The 23,678-nt window shown below is 40.5% G+C and overlaps 1 protein-coding gene across 3 annotated transcripts in view; it reads right to left on the bottom strand.

The window, feature by feature from the left end:
* Positions 1–8,509: 8,509 nt before the first annotated feature.
* Positions 8,510–23,678, bottom strand: part of washc1 (WASH complex subunit 1) — a 30,422-nt gene continuing 15,253 nt past the window's right edge. For 2 of the 3 annotated variants that reach the window (XM_043709419.2, XM_087997268.1), the window contains exons 4-11: positions 23,422–23,568; positions 22,113–22,249; positions 16,011–16,146; positions 15,226–15,430; positions 14,564–14,719; positions 12,298–12,462; positions 11,278–11,346; positions 8,510–10,549 (exon numbers count right to left, since the gene is read on the bottom strand). In XM_043709419.2, coding sequence (XP_043565354.2) covers positions 10,386–10,549; positions 11,278–11,346; positions 12,298–12,462; positions 14,564–14,719; positions 15,226–15,430; positions 16,011–16,146; positions 22,113–22,249; positions 23,422–23,568 — 1,179 coding nt within the window. In that variant the 3' untranslated portion in view covers positions 8,510–10,385. The remainder of the gene's footprint in view (positions 10,550–11,277; positions 11,347–12,297; positions 12,463–14,563; positions 14,720–15,225; positions 15,431–16,010; positions 16,147–22,112; positions 22,250–23,421; positions 23,569–23,678) is intronic. The other variant, XM_043709420.2, reaches the window with a different exon arrangement.

Below are 23,678 nucleotides of genomic sequence, written 5' to 3'. Positions count from 1 at the left end.
CGACGGTTGGAGGAAGAGCGCCTCATCTTCCGCCTAGGAACCCTCCAACCACAAGGGATGAACTCCGATTTCTCCAGTTTCCTCATTTCCCCTCCCCCACCTTGTCTCAGTCAAATCCCTCGAACTCAGCACCGCCTTCCTAACCTGCAATCTTCTTCCTGACCTCTCCGCCCCCACCCCCACTCCAGCCTATCACCCTCACCTTGACCTCCTTCCACCTATCGCATTTCCAATGCCCCTCCCCAAAGTCCCTCCTCCCTACCTTTATCTTAGCCTGCTGGACACACTTTCCTCATTCCTGAAGAAGGTCTCATGCCCGAAACGTCGATTCTCCTGCCCCTTGGATGCTAACTGACCTGCTGCGCTTTTCCAGCAACACATTTTCAGCTACTGTCCATATACAACATGGACATTTGTGATACATTGCCAGTTTGCAATGGTAAAAAAAAATTGGCCTGTATTTTGCTGTGGCAATGACTTTGGGAATTGTTAGTAGTGGCTATTGTAATTCAACCACATGTTCTGGAATCCAAGCAAACCTAGAACATCGCAGAAATTCAGATGTCTCCAAATGTCTAGAAAGGGAGGTATTGTGATCAATGCAATCACTGGAAATCAATTGAATTAACTCAAATTCCACTGTTGGAACTGTTGGTCTTACTAAACGCCCTTGAGGTTATACCTTGTTGACTGAGATGTAACTGGACTTTTAAGGATGTACTTAACAGTATTTATGAAGTTAGCACCCTCTCTGGGCCTGAAAACCTAATTTTAGTTTGTGGAATAGCACATTTCTCCATAGATTCTACATCTAAAAATTCTTAGATTTTCTTTGATTAACATAGCAATGTTCATTATTTCAGCTTGTATCTGGAATTGCCAATTAAAATGAAGATCCATCAGTATTTTTAACTAATACAAAATCAAATTGCTGCAGATGCTCAACCAATACTGGAAATAATCAGGTTATGAAGCATCTGTGGAGAGGAAACACTAGTTATAATTTTGGGTAGAGATGACCTTTCATCAAAAAAACATTTTTAACTTCCTTGCTTGATGTGGTGTCTTTCCCTGTAATTGACTTCTTATCGGCTTCATAATGTTATTTCTGCTGTATGCAAGCTATCTCCTTGATCTGGTGTGATATTTAAACAGCATCACAGAAGGGAAAATCCTTTTTGCCTGCTAAACTTGGATGCTAGCTTTTTCTGATTCATGTACAAAGACTCCCAAATCCATTTTGTTCTGTAGCTTTCTGCAGTTTTTCTCCATATAAAAAAATGCAGCTCCTATACTATTCCTGCCAAGTTCATAATTTCACGTTTCCCCACATTCTATTCCACCTGCCAAGGTTTTACCCAATCACCTAGTCTGTACAGGAGTATAGACAGATTGTTTCATCCTAACCACTTCCCAAATATTTTTGTGACATCTCTAAATGGCACATTTAATTTTCTCATCCAAGTCATTAATACATATCGTAAATAATTGTGGCCCCAACACTGATCCTGTTGGCTCTAGATTAGATTAGATTACTTAGTGTGGAAACAGGCCCTTCGGCCCAACAAATCCACACCGACCCACCGAAGCGCAACCCACCCATACCCCTACATCTACCCCTTACCTAACACTACTGGCAATTTAGCATGGCCAATTCACCTGACCTGCACATCTTTGGACTGTGGGAGGAAACCGGAGCACCCGGAGGAAACCCACGCAGACACGGGGAGAATGTGCAAACTCCACACAGTCAGTCGCCTAAGGCAGGAATTGAACCCGGGTCTCTGGCGCTGTGAGGCAGCAGTGCTAACCACTTGTGCCACCGTGCCGCCCACAGCTGCAAGGGGTATAGTCTAGTTACAGGTTGCCAACCAGAAAATGCCTCCTTTAAGCTAACTGTTTTCTATTAGTTAACCAATTCTCTCCCTATGCTAATATGTTACCCACGACTTTGAGCTCTTAGCTTATTAAGTAGCCTCATGCAGTGGCTCCCAATCTTTTCAATATTGAGGCACACTTCAAAATTTGTGCTAATGTAGAAATGTGTCCAGACAGAAAACTTAACAGGCAGTTCAATTAAGTGTTTTATTTATACTGTGCATTTGCAGTTTCTTCTTGTAATAAACATTTGGTCCTACAGATGCACAGATGATGAAAATGTGCACATGCAAACCATTAGAAGCCACTATACAATGCAGTGCTGCTCCTGACAATTTTGTGGCATAGGCACACTGGTTGAAAACTTCACACAATGTGTGGAACCTTATTAAATACCTTTGGGGAAAATAGAAACATGTTATATCCACTGCTTCTCCTTTTGTTTGTTATTCTGTTTGTTACCACCTCAAAGACTTCTTCTAAATTTTTCAGACATGATTTCTCCTTCATGAAGCCATGCTGACTTGACTTGATTATATTATGCATTTTTAAATGCTCTGCTATTGGATCCTGTATAAACTTCAGGAACCCAATTTATTTATATGACAATGCTAATTTTACTTTTTACTGTTGCAGAGACTGGCTTTCTATTTCAGATTTTATCAGCTGATCTGGTGGGATTTGAACTTTGCCCTCTGTATAATGAGTTTAATGATATTATCATTACATGACCAACTCCCCTTCAAATTTCAGAGCAGGCATGATCTTATTGAATTGCAGAAACACAGCTGCAAGGGGTATAGTCTACTCCTGTATGTGCTGGAATTGGAACAAAACATTTGTTTAAATGTCTTAAGAGTTGTGATAGGAAATGTTTTAGACAATTTGTATGCAGCGAAGTTCCAAAAAAGCAATGTGATAATGAACAGATGATCTCTTTTCAACTGGGGAAGAACTTCCCTCTACTCATCATAAGCAGATGGTTGTACTTATTCTCAATGGTGCAATAACCTCGCACATGCAGAATCAGTGTTGCAGTGGAATGTCATTGTAAAGCAACCACAACTGCCAATCAAAGATAGCACTACCTATATGTTCACAGGACAAGACAGACAAACTTGTGAATGCAAGATGGCCACTGTCATGATGTGGTGTACACTTTGAAACTGTAAAGTTAATTTTCTGTGGCTTAGACAACTGAACAATCGGAACAAAGGCTCTTCTCAAATTGACCCACCACCTCCTGGGGCCAGTAACCTGGGAATAAAAACTGAAAGGCTCTTGTCTACTGTATGTCTTGTTCACAATACAATGCCAGATTGATTAATAGACATTTTGGCTGCAGCAGGAATGGGATGTGTTTTAGGTTCTGCAGTTATTTATTCCTGCTGTTAATGTACTTTCTGGGAAACGTCACATCACTCGTATCATTAATCAGCATTTATACAATCACTGTGTTGCTGGAACATGGGAGTTTAGTGATAGCAGCTGGTGAAGGATGGGGGGGCTTTCTCAAACTATTGTAGTCCATTTGGCGTAGGTTCACCCCACAAAGTTGTTAGGGAGGGCATTCCAGGATTGTGATTCTCACTATATCAAACGCGTCTGTTTGAACTGAGGCTGTAATGAAGTCAGGAGCTGAGTGACCCTGATTAAGTCCTCAGGTGGAATTTGAATCTTCGGAAGGGTGGCAAAAGCAACAATCTGAGTCATGGCTAGCGCACAAGTGAGCATAATCAAGATTAGTGAGTTTTGAGAAGACTTGTAGCTCAGGTTGACGTTCTGGATGTAGGTTTGCTCGCTGAGCTGGAAGGTTCAGTTTCAGACATTTTGTCACCATACTAGATAACCTCTCCAGTGAGCCTCAATGAAGCACTGGTAGTGCAGCCTGCTTTCTATTTGTTTTGAGTTTCCTATGGTTGGTAACGTCATTTCCGGTTCATTTTCTCAGGGTGGTAAATGGAATCCAAGTCAATGTGTTTGTTGATAGAGTTCCAGTTGGAATGCCATGCTTCTAGGAATTCTCGTGCGTGTCTATTTTGCATGTCCTAGGATGGATGTGTTCCCCTTCGTCATCCGTATGTAAGGATACTAGTGAGAGTGGGTCATGTTTTGTGGCCAGCTTTCTGCCTGTTTGTCAAATGTAGTGTTTTGTTACAGTTCTTGCAAGGTATTTTGTAAATGACACTAATTTTGCTTGATGCTTGTATAGGGTCTTTCAAGTTCATTAGCTGTTGTTTTAGTGTTGATTGGTTTGTGGGCTACCTTGATGCCAAGGGGTCTGAGTAGCCTGGCAGTCATTTGAGATCTCTTTGTAGGGGAGAGTGGCTAGGATTTCTGAAAGTGTCTGGTTGTTTAGGTTTTTGCTCAGAAATCGGCAGACTGTGTTCATTGGGTACCTGTCCTTTTTGAATACACCGTATAGGTGATTTTCTTCTGCAATAGTTCCCCTGTGCTGCAGTGTGTTGTGGCTCATTGAAATGGTCTAATGCAGCTTTGTTTGTGGGTGTTGGGTTGATTGCTTCTGTAGTTCAGTATTTGGTGTGTGTGTGGTGTTTACTTGCAGATGCTGGTTTGAAGTTCTCCATTAGCTGTTCGCTCTACTGTGACATCTAGGAATGGCAGTTTGTTGTCTTCCTCCTCCTCAGTGAATTTTATGCCAGTAAGGGTATTATTGGTAGTCTTAAAGGTTTCCTCTAATTTGTTTTGTTTAGTGATGACAAAAGTAAATCCACATAGTGGACCCAAAGTTTGGGTGGGATGGTTGGCAGACTGGTTTGGTTTGTTTGAGTTTCTGCATTACTGCTTCTGCTAATAACCCTGATATCGGAGATCCCATGGATCATCTATTGGTTTGTCTGGAGGTTTTCTGGTTGAAGGTTGTGTTGTGAGGCATAGGTCCACTAGCTTGATGATACTGTCCTTGCTGATGGTTGTGTGTGTGTCTGTCTGTCTGTCTTTTTTGGTCTTCTAATAATGTAGTCAGTGTTTCCTTGGCCAGGTTGATGTTGATGGATGTGAACAGGACTGTTACGTCAAAGGAGACCATTATTTCATCCTCTTTTATCTTGGTATCTTTGGTCTTCAGGAATTCTTGGGTGGAATCGATGTCACAGTCCTGTTCACATCCATCAACATCAATCTAGCCAAGGAAACACTGACTACATTATTATAAGAACCAAAGACACATACACCAAACATCACATCAGCAAGGATAGTATTGTTAAGCTAGTGGACCTATGCCTTACCACCCACTTTACCTTCAACAAAACCTCCAGACAAACCAACGGAACACCCATGGGATCTCCGATATCCAGGTTCTTAGCAGAGGTAGTAAGGCAGAGACTCGAACAAACCGCTCTGCCAACTAAGCAACTCAAATGTTGGGTCCACTATGTAGATAACACCTTTTCTCACCACTAAACGAAACAAATTAGAGGAAACCTTCAAGACCATCAATAATATCCTTTACTGGCATAAAATTCACTAAAGAGGAGGAAAATAACAACAAACTGCCATTCCTAGATGTCGCATTAGAATGAACAGCCAATAGGGAACTTCAAACTAGTGTATACATGAAAATACATGGACCAAATATTAACTACAGAAGCAATCATCCCAACATCCACAAACGGCACTGCATTAGAACATTTCAATGAGCATTCCCACACTGCAGTACAGAAGAACTACGCAGAGCAGAGGAAAAACCGCTATACCGTGTATTCAAAAAGAACAAGTACCTAATGAACACAGTCCACTGATTTCTGAGCAACAAAATCACACAAGCAGACAAAACACGTCCAGAAACCCTAACCACTCTCCCTTACATCAGACATCTCGGACATGACTGCCAGACTACTCAGACCCCTTGGTGGGTTTGTGGCCTACCATGGTACCAAACACTAAAATAGCAGCTAATGAACTTGAAAGACTCTATATGGACAAGCAAAACTTGTCATTTACAAAATACCTTGCAAGAACTGTAACAAACACCTACAATGGACAAACAGGCAGGAAACCAGCCACCAGGATCCATGAACATCAACTCACCATACAAGGCTTGACAAGGCTCCCTATGGGAGAGTAGTGGGTAAGGTTAGATCTCGTAGATTATAGGGAGAACTAGCCATTTAGATACAGAATTGGCTCAAAGGTAGACAGAGGATGGTGGTGGTGGAGGGTTGTTTTTCAGACTGAAGGCCTGTGACCAGTGGAGTGCCACAAGGATAGGTGCTGGGTCCACTACTTTTCATCATTTATATAAATGATTTGGATGTGAGCATAAGAGGTATAGTTAGTAAGTTTGCTGATGACACCAAAATTGGAGGTGTAGTGGACAGCAAAGAAGGTTACCTCTGATTACAATGGGATATTGATCATCTGGGCCAATGGGCTGAGAAGTGGCAGATGGAGTTTAATTTAGATAAATGTGAGGTGCTGCATTTTGGGAAAGCAAATCTTAGCGGGAATTATACACTTAATGGTAAGGTCCTAGGGTATGTTGCTGAACAACGAGACCTTGGAGTGCAGGTTCATAGCTCCTTGAAAGTGGAGTCGCAGGTAGATAGGATAGTGAAGGCGGCATTTGGTATGCTTTCTTTTGAGCCTTGTATTGAGTACAGGAGTTGGGAGGTCATGTGGTGGCTGTACAGGATATTGGTTAGACCACTGTTGGAATATTGTGTGCAATTCTGGTCTTCCTATCGGAAAAATGTTGTGAAACTTGAAAGGATTCAGAAAATATTTACAAGGATACTGCCTAGGTTAGAGGATTTGAGTTATAGGGAGAGATTTAATAGGATAGGGCTGTTTTCCCTGGAGTGTCAAAGGACGAGGGATAGGATAGACAGTCTTTTCCCTGGGGTGGAAAAGTCCAAAACTAGAGGGCAGAGGTGGAGGGTGGGGGAGGGGTGTGGGGGGAAAGAGGAAAAGACATTATAGACCTAAGGGGCAACTTTTTCAGAGGGTGGTACATGTATGGAATAATCTGCCAGAGGAAGTGGTGGAGGCTAGTACAATTGCAATGTTTAAAAGACATCTGGATGTGTATACAAATAGGAAGGGTTTGGAGGGATATTATTGAAATCGATGAGATTGAGGAACAGATTGATAATCAAGTGTTAAAGGGTGGTAGATATCTTTCCTCAAAAAGCAGGGATAATCCAAACTTTTAAGATTAAGATCAGTGGATGTTTGCTCAGCAAGTTCACGTTGGAATTTGTACCAAAGTTTAATAAAATGGAATTGAGGAAAAGCCAAAATACTGCAGGATATTGGAAACTTAAATTAAGGCAGAGTGTGATAGAAATGCTAAGTCTGACATCTACAGAGAGAGAGAAAAAACATGAGCGCACAAGTGAGAGATTGGAATTATCCTTGAAATGATAATTCTATGAAAAGTTAACCAGAACTGTTAAATCTGTCCTTTTGTTGTGGTTCTGTTCGCCGAGTTGGGAATTTGTGTTGCAGACGTTTTGTCCCCTGTCTCGGTGACAGCCTCAGTACTTGGGAGCCTCCTGTGAAGCGCTTGTAATGTTTCCTCCAGCATTTATAGTGGTTTGTCTCTGCCGCTTCCGGTTGTCAGTTCCAGCGGTCCGCTGCAGTGGCCGGTATATTGGGTCAATATACCAGCCACTGTAGCGGACAGTTGGAACTGACAACCGGAAGCAGCAGAGACAAACCACCATCAATGTTGGAGGAAACATCGCAGAAGCGCTTCACAGGAGGCTCCTAAGCACTGAGGAGGTCACCTAAAACAGGGGACGAAACATCTGCAACACAAATTCCCAGCTCGGCAAACAGAACCACAACAAAGAGCACCTGAGCTACAAATCTTCTCACAAACTCTTTTGTCACAAAATGCTGCCTGACCTTCGGCTCAATGGTGTTGAGGGACTGATCAACCATGACTTGACCGAATATAGAACCGGTTCAAACTGCAGAAGGGTCCATCCACTCCTATTTCTATGATCATAGCACCTTAGAAGACTTAGTAAGCTACCTGTGAAGATTCAATTTCAGTAACGCCTGTTGAAGAAAATTCTAGCTTTACCACTATGCAAGTAGTATGTCTGAACAAACCAAGATTATACAATGGCAAGTAATATTGGACTGTGAATTTCATTGGCATTTTAACATGGCTGCAGAGTAATGCTATGTATTTCACATGAACTGGTTTGGATGTTTCTAGGTAACTCCAACTTGCCTAGCAGGTGGCCTGAAGGCCATAATGCTAACTGGAAAGATCTGTGTGGTGCACACACTGCTGTATCAAATATATGTCTGCAGGACCTTGCGGGGAACTGCTCTGCTAATCAGATGCCACATCTCTCCAGTGAATCTATCAGCAATAAATCAGAGAGAGCATGTGTCTGAATTGGAGAAGCAGCAAATAGGCACATGAAACAGCACAAAGTCTGATGCTGTTGAATTTATTGTCAAGTGTACCGAGGCACAGTGAAAAACTTAGTCTTGCGAGCAAAACAGGCAGATTGCACAGTTCATGACTCCCTGCCATGCCAGGGAGTCTGTAGGATAGGGACTGTGACAGCAAATTTTAAAAATGTTTGTCCTATGACATCTGTCCTAAGTTACAATAGTAGTTAAAGATAAAACTCCACTCAACACAGGAACTAGTGAAAGCATTTATTTTGATTCACAAATAATCTACACAGCTAAGGACATATTAGCTTTTCCCACAGTCATTTTGATCAGCTTCCTGTTAAAATAGTAAAGTGCAACTGATTTAATACTTGTGCAATGAAGCCACCGCAATGTAGATTGGGCATGATGTTACTTTCATGACTCCTGTGGCCTTTCCCAACATCCAGTGGAAGCTCTTAATAACAGGTAGATTGGATACATTCCAATGTGATGAGCTGTGTTAAAATGTATCTAACAGTTTTTCATCATCAGAGCTGTCTCCAAAAATCCAAAAGTTGAAGTAATTTTGGGGGTTTTGGACTGATGTAGGTTATCAAATAATTTCAATGCAGGTGCTACAATGGAAATTTTCTCATGTTCAATGACACATGGTTGGAGCCAAACTGTTCTCTAAAATCTTCAATGTTTCCAGGAATGTTTGCATTGAAATAGATTTTCCTCACTGCACACAATCTGATAGTGTACAGCAAACAACCTTCATTGCACATGATGGCCAGTTTGCAAATAATCTGTTGATACAAAAAAAATTGCAAAGGAAACATTTTGGCTATACATAAAATGCAAATTTGATAATTCTATATTGATTTTGCTCATATTAAACAATTCATTTAGACAATAGATTGGATTTTTCCTAACATGCTCTTCATTCCAATTCAACATGACTTATGCAACAGGGATACTCCAATGTCACACTTTTAAACTTTTAAGCAGAGAATTGTTATGCAAATTAATTGTATTACCAGACAACTGTAACAGCCATTCATATTTCAATTTTTCTCTTCTATACAATAAGATTAAACTTCATTGGTCTGCTATAACTGTACAAGTGTTTTACAGATATTACTAAGCTTCAGTTATTGTTAATTTGAACTTGAATTATATACACTTTCATCATTTTGCTAAACTCTAAACATTGCTGATTCTGGATAATAATTATTAGCCCCTCAAGGAATGCAGTAGACTATAGCATCTGAGTAGTGAAACATACATAAACAAATCGGAGAAAGTCAGCAGATCTGGCAAAATCTGTGAGGAGAAAACAGTTAACTTTGAGTCTGGCGACACATCAGAACTGATGAACCGAGTTCTGAAGAAGAGTTATTGGACTTGAAGAAACTCAGCAGGCCTGGCAGCATCTGCAGGAAGAGTTAACGTTTCAACAATTTGTTTTTGTTTCAGATCTCCAGCATCTGCAGTTGTTTTATTTTTGTGAAACATGCTGACTTCTTTCCGCAACTCATTCAAGGAAATGTGGGCCACTGTCACCTGATTATATGGATAAACAATGCTAGAGAAAACCCGGAAACAAACCGGCCAAACGAAAATATATGGTCATACCAGAGCAATACATTTCTAATCTTTTAAACTGGATTATTAAAATGTTAAATATTAGAGCATATTTGCATAAAACAATAGCCAATAATAGTGCTTTTATTCAGGGGATTTTGCATTGCTGTTCAGTTTACAGCATCAGTACACTCTTGCCTAATTAACATTGGTGTTTCTGTTGAAACAGAGGTCATTGAAAGAATGAAATAATGTTATGAAGGAAATTCTACTGCTTAATTGCTAAGGTCTTTGGCTAGCCATATTAGTTAACCGGATTGCCAGGAAATTGAGAAGCCCTGGTAATTGTGTTCACATGGACAAGACTGTTCAATTCCTATTTCATAGACAAACTGGATAAAAAGGAATTCATTTACAAACAAACTTCTGCCCTCTGTCTCAAGATTTCTCAGCTCAAGTTGAATTGACAGAAACTTAACACAACTAAATGAAAACTTCAATGTTTCACAGGGACCAGATACCTAACACAGACAGCTTCGACAATCAAGCAACAAATTTCACGCATCCCATTCGTCCTCGTCTTCAGTAGTTTGCTGTTGTGGAGGTGGGAGGGGTGGAATGGCATCAGACATTCTGGCAAAAGCTCCACCTGGTACAGGATCACTACCGGCAACTGCTCCACCACTGCCTCCTTCACCTTGAGGACCTTTACCAGAAATACCTGTGAATCAGATGAACAACTTGTAATTCTAGTCAGATATACAGAATGATAACAGGCATCAGAAAATATAATAGCAAAGGAATGTGTGAATTAGGAACAGGAGCAGACCAAGAAAATAAGACCATAACTGATCTGATTGTGGCCTCAACTCTGCACATTGCTGCCTACCCAATATCCATTGATTCTCCAGTTAGCCAAGAATCTCTGCCTCTGGAAACCAGTCTCTGGAAACACTTCCCAAGTTTCAAAGTCCATAACCCTTGCAGGAAAAAGTTCACCTCATTGATCTTATTCATAAACAGTACCACCCAATTCCAGTCTCTCCCATTAAAAAGGGACAACATCCTTTCATAATCTGCCCAGAAAATCCTCTCAGAATTAAGAGTCTCAATAATATTAACTCCCGTTCTTCTAAACTCCATTAGAAACAGGCCCAGTCTGATGAAATTTTCCTCAAACTTTGCATCCCCCGACACACAAGTTGGTTAATAAATCAGGAAATAGGTTGGTACAAAAAATAGTTGGTCTGACAAGAACAGCCACTCTGGAAATATTAGAATAATAAAGACCTAATCACCTGATTAGGACAAAGTGAAAGTGACAGTTACCTTAATCCTTCTTTAAAGAGGCACAAAGTTCAAGAAACAAAAAATAGCATCAAGAAGTGCAATCTTTTTTAGATAATGTAGACCATACAATAACTGCATGTGTCAGCACTGTGTTTGTACCTTTTCTCCTCATTGCGAGCTTGTTGAAGAGATCAGACATCAGATCCCCACCTCCTTTCATTGTTCCACCTGGAACACAATACAGGTCAAGATCAATAAGGCTTCTACTTCTTCCACTGTTTAGTCGAAGCAAGAGAGAGAATACATTACACATGTAAATTTCTATTTATCCTCCAATTAACAAACTGACAGTACAAGCAAGGAAAATAAAAAAAAACACAAGTCGACTAATTCTGCTATTTTGATTCAAAACAACTGAGAATTTGCAATCATTGCCATTTGTAGTAATAGGAAGCTCCAAACATGCGATAAGAATACAAAAACATGGAAATACATAGCAGAATAAATAAGTCAGTCTGGATTAATGTTTCAGGTCGATGACTTTCATCATAATTGCACAAGCATCTGGCAAGATATTTTACCTGCGTTTGGATAAAACAGTTTCTCAAACTGAAATATACACTTATAGAATGAGTGTAGTGAAGGTTCACCAGACTGAATCCTGGAATGTGAGGATTATTTACAAGGAAAGATTGGGTTGAGTGGACTGCTCTTTGTTGTGTTAAATGAATGATAAGAGATCCAATGAAGAGTATAAATTCTGACACGGCTGCACCGACTGGATGGGGGAGTGGTGGGGATGATCATGGAGGAGTGGGGTTCTAGAAGGAGGGGAAGAATGTGGGAGTATGGTGTTGAGATGCAGGATCAACCACAAATCACACAACAGTGCAGCAAGCTTGATGGACCAAATGGCTTACTCCTACTCTATTTTTCTATTGGCAGCAAGGATTTTCATCAACTTAGTGTTCTTGAATCTCAAGGGATAAAAGCTACCTCTTTCGCAGGTAGATAATTCAGATAAAGATTACACAAAGGATTTCATTGTAACCCAGTATGTGGGAAAGTGAAAAATCAATATCACCACTCAACCCCTTCAGTAACTTCACAACAGCATTTAAATGTAAAACAGTTTTATATACCTTCTGAAACAAAGAAGGGGCATTAAATAGAGAATACCTTGTTCCTGTTCTTTCTGTTTCTTCTTTTCCATTTTAATGGTCTTCGCATTCCGCAGTTTGGCTTTCCCGATTCCTCCAGCCTGACGGATTGATTCCAGCAGACTGGCTCTTCCATTTGAGGGTTTCACAACTTCTTGTGGTGCTCCATGAACACAGCCACCTTCTGAGGGACAATTTGTGAAAGTAGACATCAATAAAAGTTTTTCACAATTAGAGTTCCATTCATTTCGAAGAGAAATTTTATGAGTATAATTGAACTTTGCAGAGAACAAAAACAGTCTTCCATGGAAGGAAACATGGCAGACACAATCACAGAACAGGATGAAACCTTTTGATTCATCATGTCTCCGTTGTGTCTCTGCAAAAGCCATGAACTTGTTGGTACAATCCTCCCTTAGTCCTGTACGTCTGCAAATGTTTCCTTCAAATAAGTAGCCATAAAAACATGTTAGTCTTATGTCCTGGTTGCAGGTGTATTTTGCTACCTATGTCTCAATGGTATCACAAAGCACTTCACATCCAATCAATATTTTTTGAAATCACCTATGTGGCTAATGATTTCATAATCAACACATTCCAGGACTATGGCAGCAGAAGCCATTATGCAACAATGGACAAGTTCAAATCCCACAAAAGCAGTTGGGAATTTTAAATGCAATAACAAATAAAATCTGAGATTAAATAAAAACTATCAGTAATGTTAACCACTAAACCAGATTGTCATAAAAAGGTCTATGCAATTCACCACTGTCCTTTAGGAAGGTAATTTTGGCTTGTATGTGACTCCAGATCCACAGAAATGTTGCTGATTTTTAAAGTGCCCTCTGAAAAAGGTGGAGCAAGCCATTTGGCTGCTTTCCAGAAGGTGGGAATGCCACACCCTTGGAAAGGGAAATTAGTCATAGACAGAAAATTTAAAATCTGGTCATTTTCTATTTTTCCTGCCTTTACCTCAAACCTCTCAATTCCCTTACTGATTAAAAATCCAACTCAGTCTTGAATATTCTCAATCACCTAGCCTCGACAGCCTTCTGCAGTAAGGAATTCCACAGATTTCATTATTCTCAAAAGAATTCCTCATTTGTTTTAAATACATAACCCCCTTACTCTGAGGATATGTCCTTTGATCTTATAATCTCCCAGATGGGGAAACATTTCCACATTTACCCCTTTCAAACCTCTTAAGGCTTTTATATGTTTCAATGAGGTCACTCTTCTAACACCAATGAGTACATGTCCAACCTATACAACACCACCTCATCAGAAAATCCCTCCATACCTGGAATCAACCTAGTGAACATTCTTTGAACTGCCTCCAATGCCAGTATATTTTTTTCCTTAGATATAGGGACTATAACTAGTCAGTTTTCTAGGCATGGTTTTATCAGTGCTTTGTAAAGTTTTAGCAAGATTTGTTTTTATGCTCCATTTCTTTTGAAGTAAATGCCAACAATCCATGTGCCTTCCCATTACCTACTGAACTAGGACGATAGCTTTTCGTGATTCGTGCACTAGGATCTTCAAATTCCTGTGTTGTCACTTCCTGCACTTTCTCTCTACTTAAATAATATTTAGTTGTTATTCTTCCTGCCAAAGTGCATGACCTAACATTTTCCCATATTAGAATTCCATTTGCCAAGTTTTTGCCCACTTCATCTGAACCTTAAACGGAATTTCTATATCAATGAAGAATAATTTTAATAAAAGCCAGACATTCCATCTAAAGTTTTGTTAAAAATACAACTTGTGGAGGTGGCTGGGCAATACGTTAGAAAAGCAATTTTGTCAGAAATGTTACTGCCCCTTTACATTCATGAGATTAAGGGCATTTTAAAAAGAGATCACAGCAGCTCAGAATATACTTAGAGTTGTAAATGTGGACCACAAACCTCACATCCCACCCCAGCAACGACCTGCAGTCCCAGGACAATCCTGCTGATGGTAGAAGAGATCTATAGGAAAATACCACTAGCTGTGCACTAGTGCAGTTGATGTTTAATTATTCCAAGTATTCCTGTCACGAGAGACTAATGAATCAAATTTATGCAAAAGCAAAAACGTGCAAATGCTGGAAACCTGACAAAAACAAAAAAAGTTGGAATATTCAGCAGGTCAGGAAGCATTTGCACAGATAAACTGTTCTGATGATACGTAATCATGGACTGGAAACTTTAAATTTTGTGCACTATAAGTTAACAGTCCATAGTGACTAGCACAAAATTCAGAACATATGATAGAGGAGATACATTAAAAAACAAACCAACCTGGTGGTTGACTATTAGCAACATCAGTTTGCAGAGATGACTGAGGTGGAGGTGGAGGTGGTGGTGGGGGTGGAGGAGGAGGAGCACTAACTGGTGTCAGCAGTTCTAGAGTACTAAGTCCAACAGGCGGCAGTGGTAGATTTGTATTCTGTTGATCTGAAAGACACATGAACAGCAAAGTTAAGACTTTGTGGAATTTCCAGAATAACTACTGAAATAAATGCTTGATGAAACGATGGCTACTTGTCTGCAACTGACAAATTATTGTCCCAATGGAGATACATTATGACATAAAGCTACTTCCAAATGTTTGGTGACTAAAGGTGTGACATTAATGTTGGCCAAACCCTTATACAATGTAGGCCTACATTAAACAAGTTACATTTGGTAACATCAAACATACCTTCCCTGGCCCTCATCTTCCCTCCCCACAAAACCCCATGCTTTAAAGCGGTTTCATTGCATATTAAACCAGTGTAGGCCATATGTACTGAGCATGGCAGGAAAGGTGGAGAAGTTGGGGGAAGAGAAGAGCAGGGTGCAGATGGTGGCGTGATGAGACAAGGATGGAAACAGTTGCAAGGGAATGAGGAGGAGGGTGCAGAGCTCAGTGGCTACTTCTACAAACCGCCAAATAGTTTTTTTACATTGTCTTACAGTACCTGGTCCATTTGCATAAGCAGGCTCTGTGTTGAAACTGGGCAGTTCAGGCATATTACTCCCTGGTGCAGAGGGTGCGATACCCGGACCCAGATCCGCACTATACATGAGGTCATCAGCAATGCCAGGTAGATCGGGCAGATAGGATGGGACATCAATCTCTGGCACTTGCCCCAGGTCTGGCACATAGAAATAATTTTCAGTTGTCTGAAAAACCAAAAGATGGCAATATTCATAGGTCTATACAAACAGCTCAAAATAAAAGCTATTGCAAATATCTTCTTTAGATAACAAAATGCATCACTTGGTTCTCATTAGCTTTTATAGCAAATCATAACCGCAGTAATTGCATTTTCTTTCAGATTGATTCAACCAATGTTTGACACATCAAAACTCAACAAGGGAGGCAAACTGACTTGGCTCAAGTTCCAAAACTTAGTGATTGAACTTTAGTTTAACCCAATAACATCAAAGTGACTGTGATCTCTCTTGAGAATGGATTGTATTTGGCCTCTCCAGATATGCCCATTTTTCATTAATTAGTTAACTATTTCCTTTTGAATGCTTTAATTGAACCTACGTTCATCACACCCATGCACACACCAGTGCTTTCCAGAACCTAATCATCTAAATGCAATATTAAATGCACTTATAAATTATATAAATCTGGCACCATCACACTTCAGCAGTAGCATTTTATATATGCATTTCTTTTTTAAAAAACGATGTAGTATTGTTGATGGAACATGGCCTACGCAGACTTCAGCTATGCAATTCTCTAAATTACCTGTCGTTCAAGTTGCTCCCTCTTGGTGATAGAAAGTGGTGCATCAAATGGTTTCTCATCTTTTTCAGTCTCCAGAGCAGTGTGAGTTTTTGTCACTGCTCCAGCTAATGGATCCAATAGAACATACTTCTTATAGCTGTGGGGAAAAGGTTAAACATTGTTCTTTGAAAATGTTAGATCTCCCTCTTTTCCTTTTTTTTTAAAATCCAATCCTGAATATTTTTAGACAAACAGGGTTCTTTGGGCTTGTTGCTCCTGCACTTCACCCTAAACAGGGAACATGCGCCTGTCCCTGTCTCAGTACGTTTTTGAACACTTACTCTATACCTATAATTCACAAATCCATCTGACAACATGCTACGCAAATTTAATACCAGATAAGTGTTCATGAAATTAGAGATGATAGATTAGCATGGATAGATGATTGGTTAACATATCGGAAGCAAAGAATAGGCATAAAATCAAGCATTTTCAAGTTGACAGGTTGTATGAGAAGAGCACCATAAGGATCATGCAAACATCCAACTAATATTAAGGATTTAGTTGAACAGAGAGAAATGTATCTAAGTTTGCTGATAACAGAAAGCCGAGTGGGAGTGCAATTAGAGAACATAAAGACATTTTAAAGGATTGGTCAAGTGAGTGGGCAAAAAGTTGGCAGATGGAGTAAAATATGAGAGACGTGAGATTATTCCAAAGAATTGAAAAACAATTATTTTAAAAAGGACGTGAAACTTGTAAATGTTAATGTCACAGAGACTTGACTGTGCAAGGGGCCCAGCAGGAACATAAAAGGTTAGCATGCCGTTAAAGCCAGCAATTAGAAAATGGTATATTGACCTTCACTGAAAAGGTGACAGGTTCAAGAATAAATAAGTGTTGCTACAATTGTATAGTTTTTGTGAGACCACATCTAAAGTACTGAGTAAGTTTTGGTGTCCACATTTCATGATATATTTAACGAGATACAAAATAGTAAAGGATCACTATATTGGTCCTGAGGATGACAAGTTTGTCAATTATGACAACAAGGTAAATAAACTAGGTCCATATTCTTTGGTGTTTCAAAAAAGAGATGATTTTATTGAGGCAGTCAATACTGTAAAGGAGCTGATATGAAGAGATTGATTTCACTAGGTAGGCAAGCTAAAATACAAGCATGATTTCAGGATAAGGTGCCCAACAGTTTGGACTGCGACAATGCTGCCCCTTTAACAAGGTTATTTTGTCCTTTAATCCCCCAAAAGAGACGTCTAAAAGGCAGAGGTGCCAATATATCCGGAGGTGGCTACTTTAAACAATGGCAGGGGACTGGCCAGTTCTCCCAGTTCAGGTTTTTTCTTCTACTTTATTTTGATTTACAGGCAGCCAGAAACTGCTGGTAGCAGGGAAGTTGCTACTGTGGAAAAAAAAGGGTCCACGCTTCAACAGATGTTTCTTGCCAGACTCTTCTCTCTGAAATCTCTCCTGCCTGTAAGAACCAGAGTTTGAATTTACCATTTGCCAAGGGGTGTGTTTTTGGGATGTTGTGGGTATTGGAAGTTGTGATTTCAAGTTGGTTGGATTTCCAAACTGTAGGGTATTCTAAATTCTATTTTCTTTTGTTACTGTTTTAACCATACTGTGGAAAGAAATTTAGTTTTGCTTCAAGGACCAATATTGTGGTAAGGAGATTTGCTAGAGTTGCTTGGCAGAATTTAAACTTGTAAGGTGGGGGAATGGGACCCAGGGAGATAGTGAGGAAAGAGATCAGAAGCTGGTACAGTTGAGAAAAGAAACGAGTCAAACAGTCAGGACAGGCAGGGACAAAGCAGAGAACAAGGAAGGACTGATAAATTAAATAGTATTATTTCAGTGCAAGAGGCTCAACAGGGAAGGCACATGAACTCAGGGCATGGTTAGGAACATGTGAGTGGGATATCATAGCAATTACAGAAACGTGGCTCAGGGATGGACAGGACTGGCAGTTTAATGTACCAGGATACAAATGCTACAGGAAGGACAGAAAGGGAGGCAATAGAGGACAAGGAGTGGCATTTTTGATAAGGGATAGCATTACAGCTGTACTGAGAGGGGATATTCCCGGAAATACATCCAGGGAAGTTATTTGGGCGGAACTGAGAAATAAGAAAGGGATGATCACCTTACTGGGATTGTATTATTGACCCCCTAATAGTCAGAGGGAAATTGAGAAAAAAATTTGTAAGGAGTTCTCCGTTATCTATAAGAATAATAGGGTGGTTATGGTAGGGGATTTTAACTTTCCAAAGATAGAATGGGACTGCCGTAGTGTTAAGGGTTTAGATGGATTTGTTAAGTGTGCACAAGAAAAATTCTCTCATTCAGCATGTGAATGTACACCTACTAGAGAAGGTGCAAAACTTAACCTACTCTTGGGAAATAAGGCAGGACAGGTGACTGAGGTGTCAGTGGGGGAGCACTTTGGGGCCAACGACCATAATTCTATTAGTTTTAAAATACTAATGGAAAAGGATAGACCAGATTTAACAGTTGAAGTTCTAAATTGGAGAAAGCTAATTTTGACAGTATTAGGCAAGAACTTTCAAAAGCTGATCGGGGGCAGATGTTCACAGGTAAAGGGAGCTGGAAAATGGGAAGCCTTCAGAAGTGAGATAACAAGAGTCTAGCGACAGTATATTCCTGTCAGGGTGAAAGGAAAGGCTGGTAAGTATAAGGAATTCTGGATGACTAGACAAATTGAGCGTTTGGTTAAGAAAAAGAAGGAAGCATTTTTCAGATATTGACAGGATAGATTGAGTGAATCTTTAGAAGAGTATAAAGGAAGTAGGTGTATACTTAAGAGGGAAATCAGGCAGGCCAAAAGGGGACATGAGATAGCTTTGGCAAATAGAGTTAAGGAGAATCCAAAGAGTTTTTACAAATACATTAAAGACAAAAGGGTAACTAGAAAGAGAACAGGGCCCCTCAAAGATCAGCAAGGCGGCCTTTGTGTGGAGCCGCAGGAGATGGGGGAGATACTAAGCGAGTATTTTGCATCTGTGTTTACTGTGGAAAAGGACATGGAAGATATAGATTGTAGAGAAATAGATGGCGACATCTTAAAAAATGTCCATATTAGAGGAGAAAGTGCTGGACGTCTTGAAATGCATAAAAGTGGATAAGTCCCCAGGATCTGATCAGGTGTATCCTAGACTTCTGTGGGAAGCTAGGGAAGTGATTGCTGGACCCCTTGCTGAGATATTTGTATCATCAATAGTCACAGGTGAAGTGCCGGAAGACTGGAGGTTGGCTAACGTGGTGCCAATATTTAGGAAAGATGGTAAGGACAAGCCAGGAAACTATAGACTAGTGAGCCTGATGTTGGTGGTGGGCAAGTTGCTGGAGGGAATCCTGGCGACAGACTGTACATGTATTTGGAAAGGCAAGGACTGATTAGGGACAGTCAGCATGGCATCGTGCATGGGAAATCAAGTCTCTCAAACTTGATTGAGTTTTTCTGAAGTAACAGAGGATTGAGGAGGGTAGAGCAGTGGTCGTGATCTATATGGACTTCAATAAGGTGTTCAACAAGGATCCCCCATAGGAGACTGGTTAGTAAGGTTAGACCTTCTGGAATACAGGGAGAATTAGCCAGTTGAATACTCAAAGGTAGAAGACAGAGGGTGGTGGAGGAGGGTTGTTTTTCAGACTGGAGGCCTGTAACCAGGAGTGCCACAAGGATCGGTGCTGGGTTCTCTACTTTTCGTCATTTATATAAATGATTTGGATGTGAGCATAAGAGGTATTGTTAGTTAGTTTGCAGATGACACCAAAATTGGAGGTGTAGTGGACAGCAAAGAAAGTTACCTCAGAATACAGGAGGATCTTGATCAGATGAGCCAATGGACTGAAGAGTGGCAGATGGAGTTTAATTTAGATTAATGCAAGGTGCTGCATTTTGGGAAAGCAAATCTTAGCAGGACTTATACACTTAATGGCAAGGTTCTAGGGAGTGTTTCTGAACAAAGAGACCTTGGAGTGCAGGTTCATAGCTCCTTGAAAGTGGAGTTGGAGGTAGATAGGATAGTGAAGAAGGCATTCTATATGTTTTCCTTTATTGGTCAGAATATTGAGTACAGGAGTTGGGAGGTAATGTTGCAGCTGCACAGGACATTGGTTAGGCCACTGTTGGAATATTGTGTGCAATTCTGGTCTCCTTCCTATTGGAAAGATGTTGTGAAACTTGAAAGGGCTCAGAAAAGATTTACAAGGATGTAGAGGATGTGAGCTACAGGGAGAGGTTGTTTTCCCTGAAGCATCGGAGGCAGAGGGATGACTTTATAGAGATTTATAAAATCATGAGGGGCATGGATAGGGTAAATAGACAAAGTCCCTTCCCTGCAGTGGGGGAATCCAGAACTAGAGGGTCTCCTCTACATTGGGGAGACTGGGCGCCTCCTAGCAGAGCGCTTTAGGGAACATCTCTGGGACACCCGCACCAATCAACCACACCGCCCCGTGGCCCAACATTTCAACTCCCCCTCCCACTCTGCCGAGGACATGGAGGCCCTGGGCCTCCTTCACCGCCGCTCCCTCACCACCAGACGCCTGGAGGAAGAACGCCTCATCTTCTGCCTCGGAACACTTCAATCCCAGGGCATCAATGTGGACTGCAACAGCTTCCTAGTTTCCCCTTCCCCCACCTCACCCTAGTTCCAAACTTCCAGCTCAGCACTGTCCCCATGACTTGTCCTGCCTGCCTATCTCCTTTTCCACCTATCCACTCCACCCTCTCCTCCCTGACCTATCACCTTCATCCCCTCCCCCGCTCACCCATTGTACTCTATGCTACTTTCTCCCCACCCCCACCCTCCTCTAGCTTATCTCTCCACGCTCCAGGCTCACTGCCTTTATTCCTGATGAAGGGCTTTTGCCCAAAACGTCGATTTTGAAGCTCCTTGGATGCTGCCTGAACTGCCGTGCTCTTCCAGCACCACTAATCCAGGCATAGGTTTAGGGTGAGAGGGGAAAGATATAAGAGAGACCTCAGGGGAAACGTTTTCACGCAGAGGGTGGTAAGTGTATGGAATTACCTGCCAGAGGAAGTGGTGGAGGCTAGTACAATTGCAACATTTAAAAGGCATCTGAATGGGTATATGAAAAGAATGGGTTTGGAGGGATACGGGCCGGGTGCTGGCAGGTGGGACTAGGTTGGGTTGGGATATCTGGTCAACATGGACGAGTTGGACTGAAAGGCCTGTTTCCGTGCTGTACACCTCTATGATTCTAAGCAGAGTGGTTTGCCCAGCTGCATCACTCCTGGAATATCGACTTTACATCTGCCTTCAAAATAAGAAAAATGTTATGCTCTGGGCTACTTAAAGTGTTTTGAGAATGGGTCTGACCTCATCCAAAACACGACCGAATCAAGAGGAGATCTTTTTCACTTAAAGGGTTGCAAGTCTTTGAAATTCAGTACCTGACCTTTATGGATGTTGTCATCATTGAATATATTTAATCTATTAGGGAATCAAGGAATATGGGGAGTAAGCAGGAAAATGAATTTGAAGACCAAGATAGGCTTTGAACATTCTACAGTATGGGAGGCACAACAGACCACATTTTCCTCCTTTTTAAAAATGTCATGATCCCCTAACATCTATAACTTGCTAACAGTATTTTTATATTTTTCCAGTTCGTTAACTCAAAAGTTCACATCATGAAAACCAGGTTTCCAACCACCACCTCAATCAAATTTACAGTATAAATATTTCATTCTTTCATGCTGTGTGTTAGTGTAAAAGTAGTTTCGGAGTCTTTTACAATTAAAATTTACTTACCTCGTTTAAAGCATACATGTTTGAGATGTTTCTCCTTTGATTAAAAAGTGATATTACATTTAAACCTGTGATATTTATAATTCACATACAGAATGTGAAAACACAAAAACATCTTTTTCCAGGCAAACTGCAAGATGTAATGTTCTACAAATGTTGGTATGAGATTACAGTTCATTATCTTCTGTAAATGTCATCTTGCATTCACTTCATAAACAGACCACACTGGCAAATGGTACGTCTATATATAATTTACATATGAACAAGAAAAATATACAAAATTCATTCCTCTAATGACACTTACGGGTTTTCAGTGGTGTTGAAAAGTAGTAGAGAACTGATAGAGGTGATATTTCGGGGAAGGCTTCCCAATCCTTCTTCTGTCTCATTCTCCTCGCGTGACTTGGTGTTCAGACACACAGGATAATGCTTTGCCTTTTCCTGAAGGGAAAGAAAAATCTCAACTGGTTCAGTTTGAAAATCTCAGCTAGGAAATGTTTGTCATAGAAATATCTTTAACTCCAGATGTATATTTTACAAGACAGTTGAAATGTATCCTGAATGCAAAGAAGGAATCACATGAGCAATCTGCCCAGCATCCATGGTTAGTCCTGCCAATGAATTTCAGCAGAGTGACAGAGGACACATACCAGATCATCAGTCCACATGTTCTTTCAAAATGAAGGAGGTTCACTAGACAATGATCAGGAACAGAACCTAGCCAGATTTCTCCTCCCTGACTCTAACACATTAAAGCCTCACTGACATCCCAGCTAAGATTAGATATTGGATATCATAAGGCTGTAATGACAGCACTGAAACAAACATCTGAAAATGCAGTTAGTGATTGATGCAGGGACCATGTCAATAATCAAAAATGAAATAATTAGGTGTTTGAGTGAAAGTGTGGGGGGGGGGGGGGGGGGGGGGGGGGCAAAGAAATGTAGAAGAGGAAATATAGAAGCAAATAGGCATATTCAATTAAAGTATTATTTATACGATGGTCTCTGCGTGCCTATGTTATTTCCAAGTTAAAATATAAAGACTTGGATGGAGCAGAAATGAAGAATGTGTTCTGCATACTACTTTTCTACACAAGGTAACAATGTGTGGATCACCTGCTACCTTTTCTGTTCAACAAGATGTGGAGAATACTTATGTTTTCAGAACAATTTTCAGTTTAAATATAAAGCAGAAGCAAGACAACAGGCTGTGCATTGCTGCAAAATGTGGTTTCCAGGGAAAGGGATGGAAAGTCCAATGCAAACACTATTTTCAAAGAATGTGAAGGACAAAACTCTGAGCTGATTGAAGAATGTATCATGCATTGTTCAATTAGTTTTCTTGCCTATTCACCTTGCATTGTAAATAAATAACCTACTGCACAAATAGATTGATATTTGTAGTGGGTTAACCCAAAATGCATTTCAGTATTTTTTCTTAGCCATTTCTATTTGAACAGCTTTTGATATTTATACAGCTTGCAATAGGATAAAAAATCTTGGAAAAAGCAAAATTGAAGGAGAAAATCAGCTGCTAATGTGTTTAATTCAATGTCACAATTCACAAGGGAAATTCTGTGGGCTGATGGCAAGGCTATGATGGTCGCATACCTGCACTGCCTTTTCATCCAGTGGTTTCAGTTTGCTGTGAATCTTATAGCGTGGGCATTTCTGTAAAGCAGCATCATCGACTCCAGTGAAAATGGAAACATAATCCTGAAGTTTGTCAGGTGCAGGGTATTTTGCACTGGAAAAAACCTGCACAGAAAGAGAATCCGGAATCAAATAACAGGTCAATCATTTCCTAAATTCACTCGAATGATTTCTCTCTTACTTTTAGCCGATATCCCCGAGCCCTAGCTTCTCCA

Source organism: Chiloscyllium plagiosum, unplaced genomic scaffold (genome assembly GCF_037043375.1).
Source record: "Chiloscyllium plagiosum isolate Xiang-an unplaced genomic scaffold, Cpla_swu_hap1 HiC_scaffold_19, whole genome shotgun sequence".
In the NCBI taxonomy this organism is placed as follows: Eukaryota; Metazoa; Chordata; class Chondrichthyes; order Orectolobiformes; family Hemiscylliidae; genus Chiloscyllium; species Chiloscyllium plagiosum.
The sequence above is the reverse complement of the archived record's forward strand: the minus strand, read 5'-3'. Positions and strand labels throughout refer to the sequence as shown.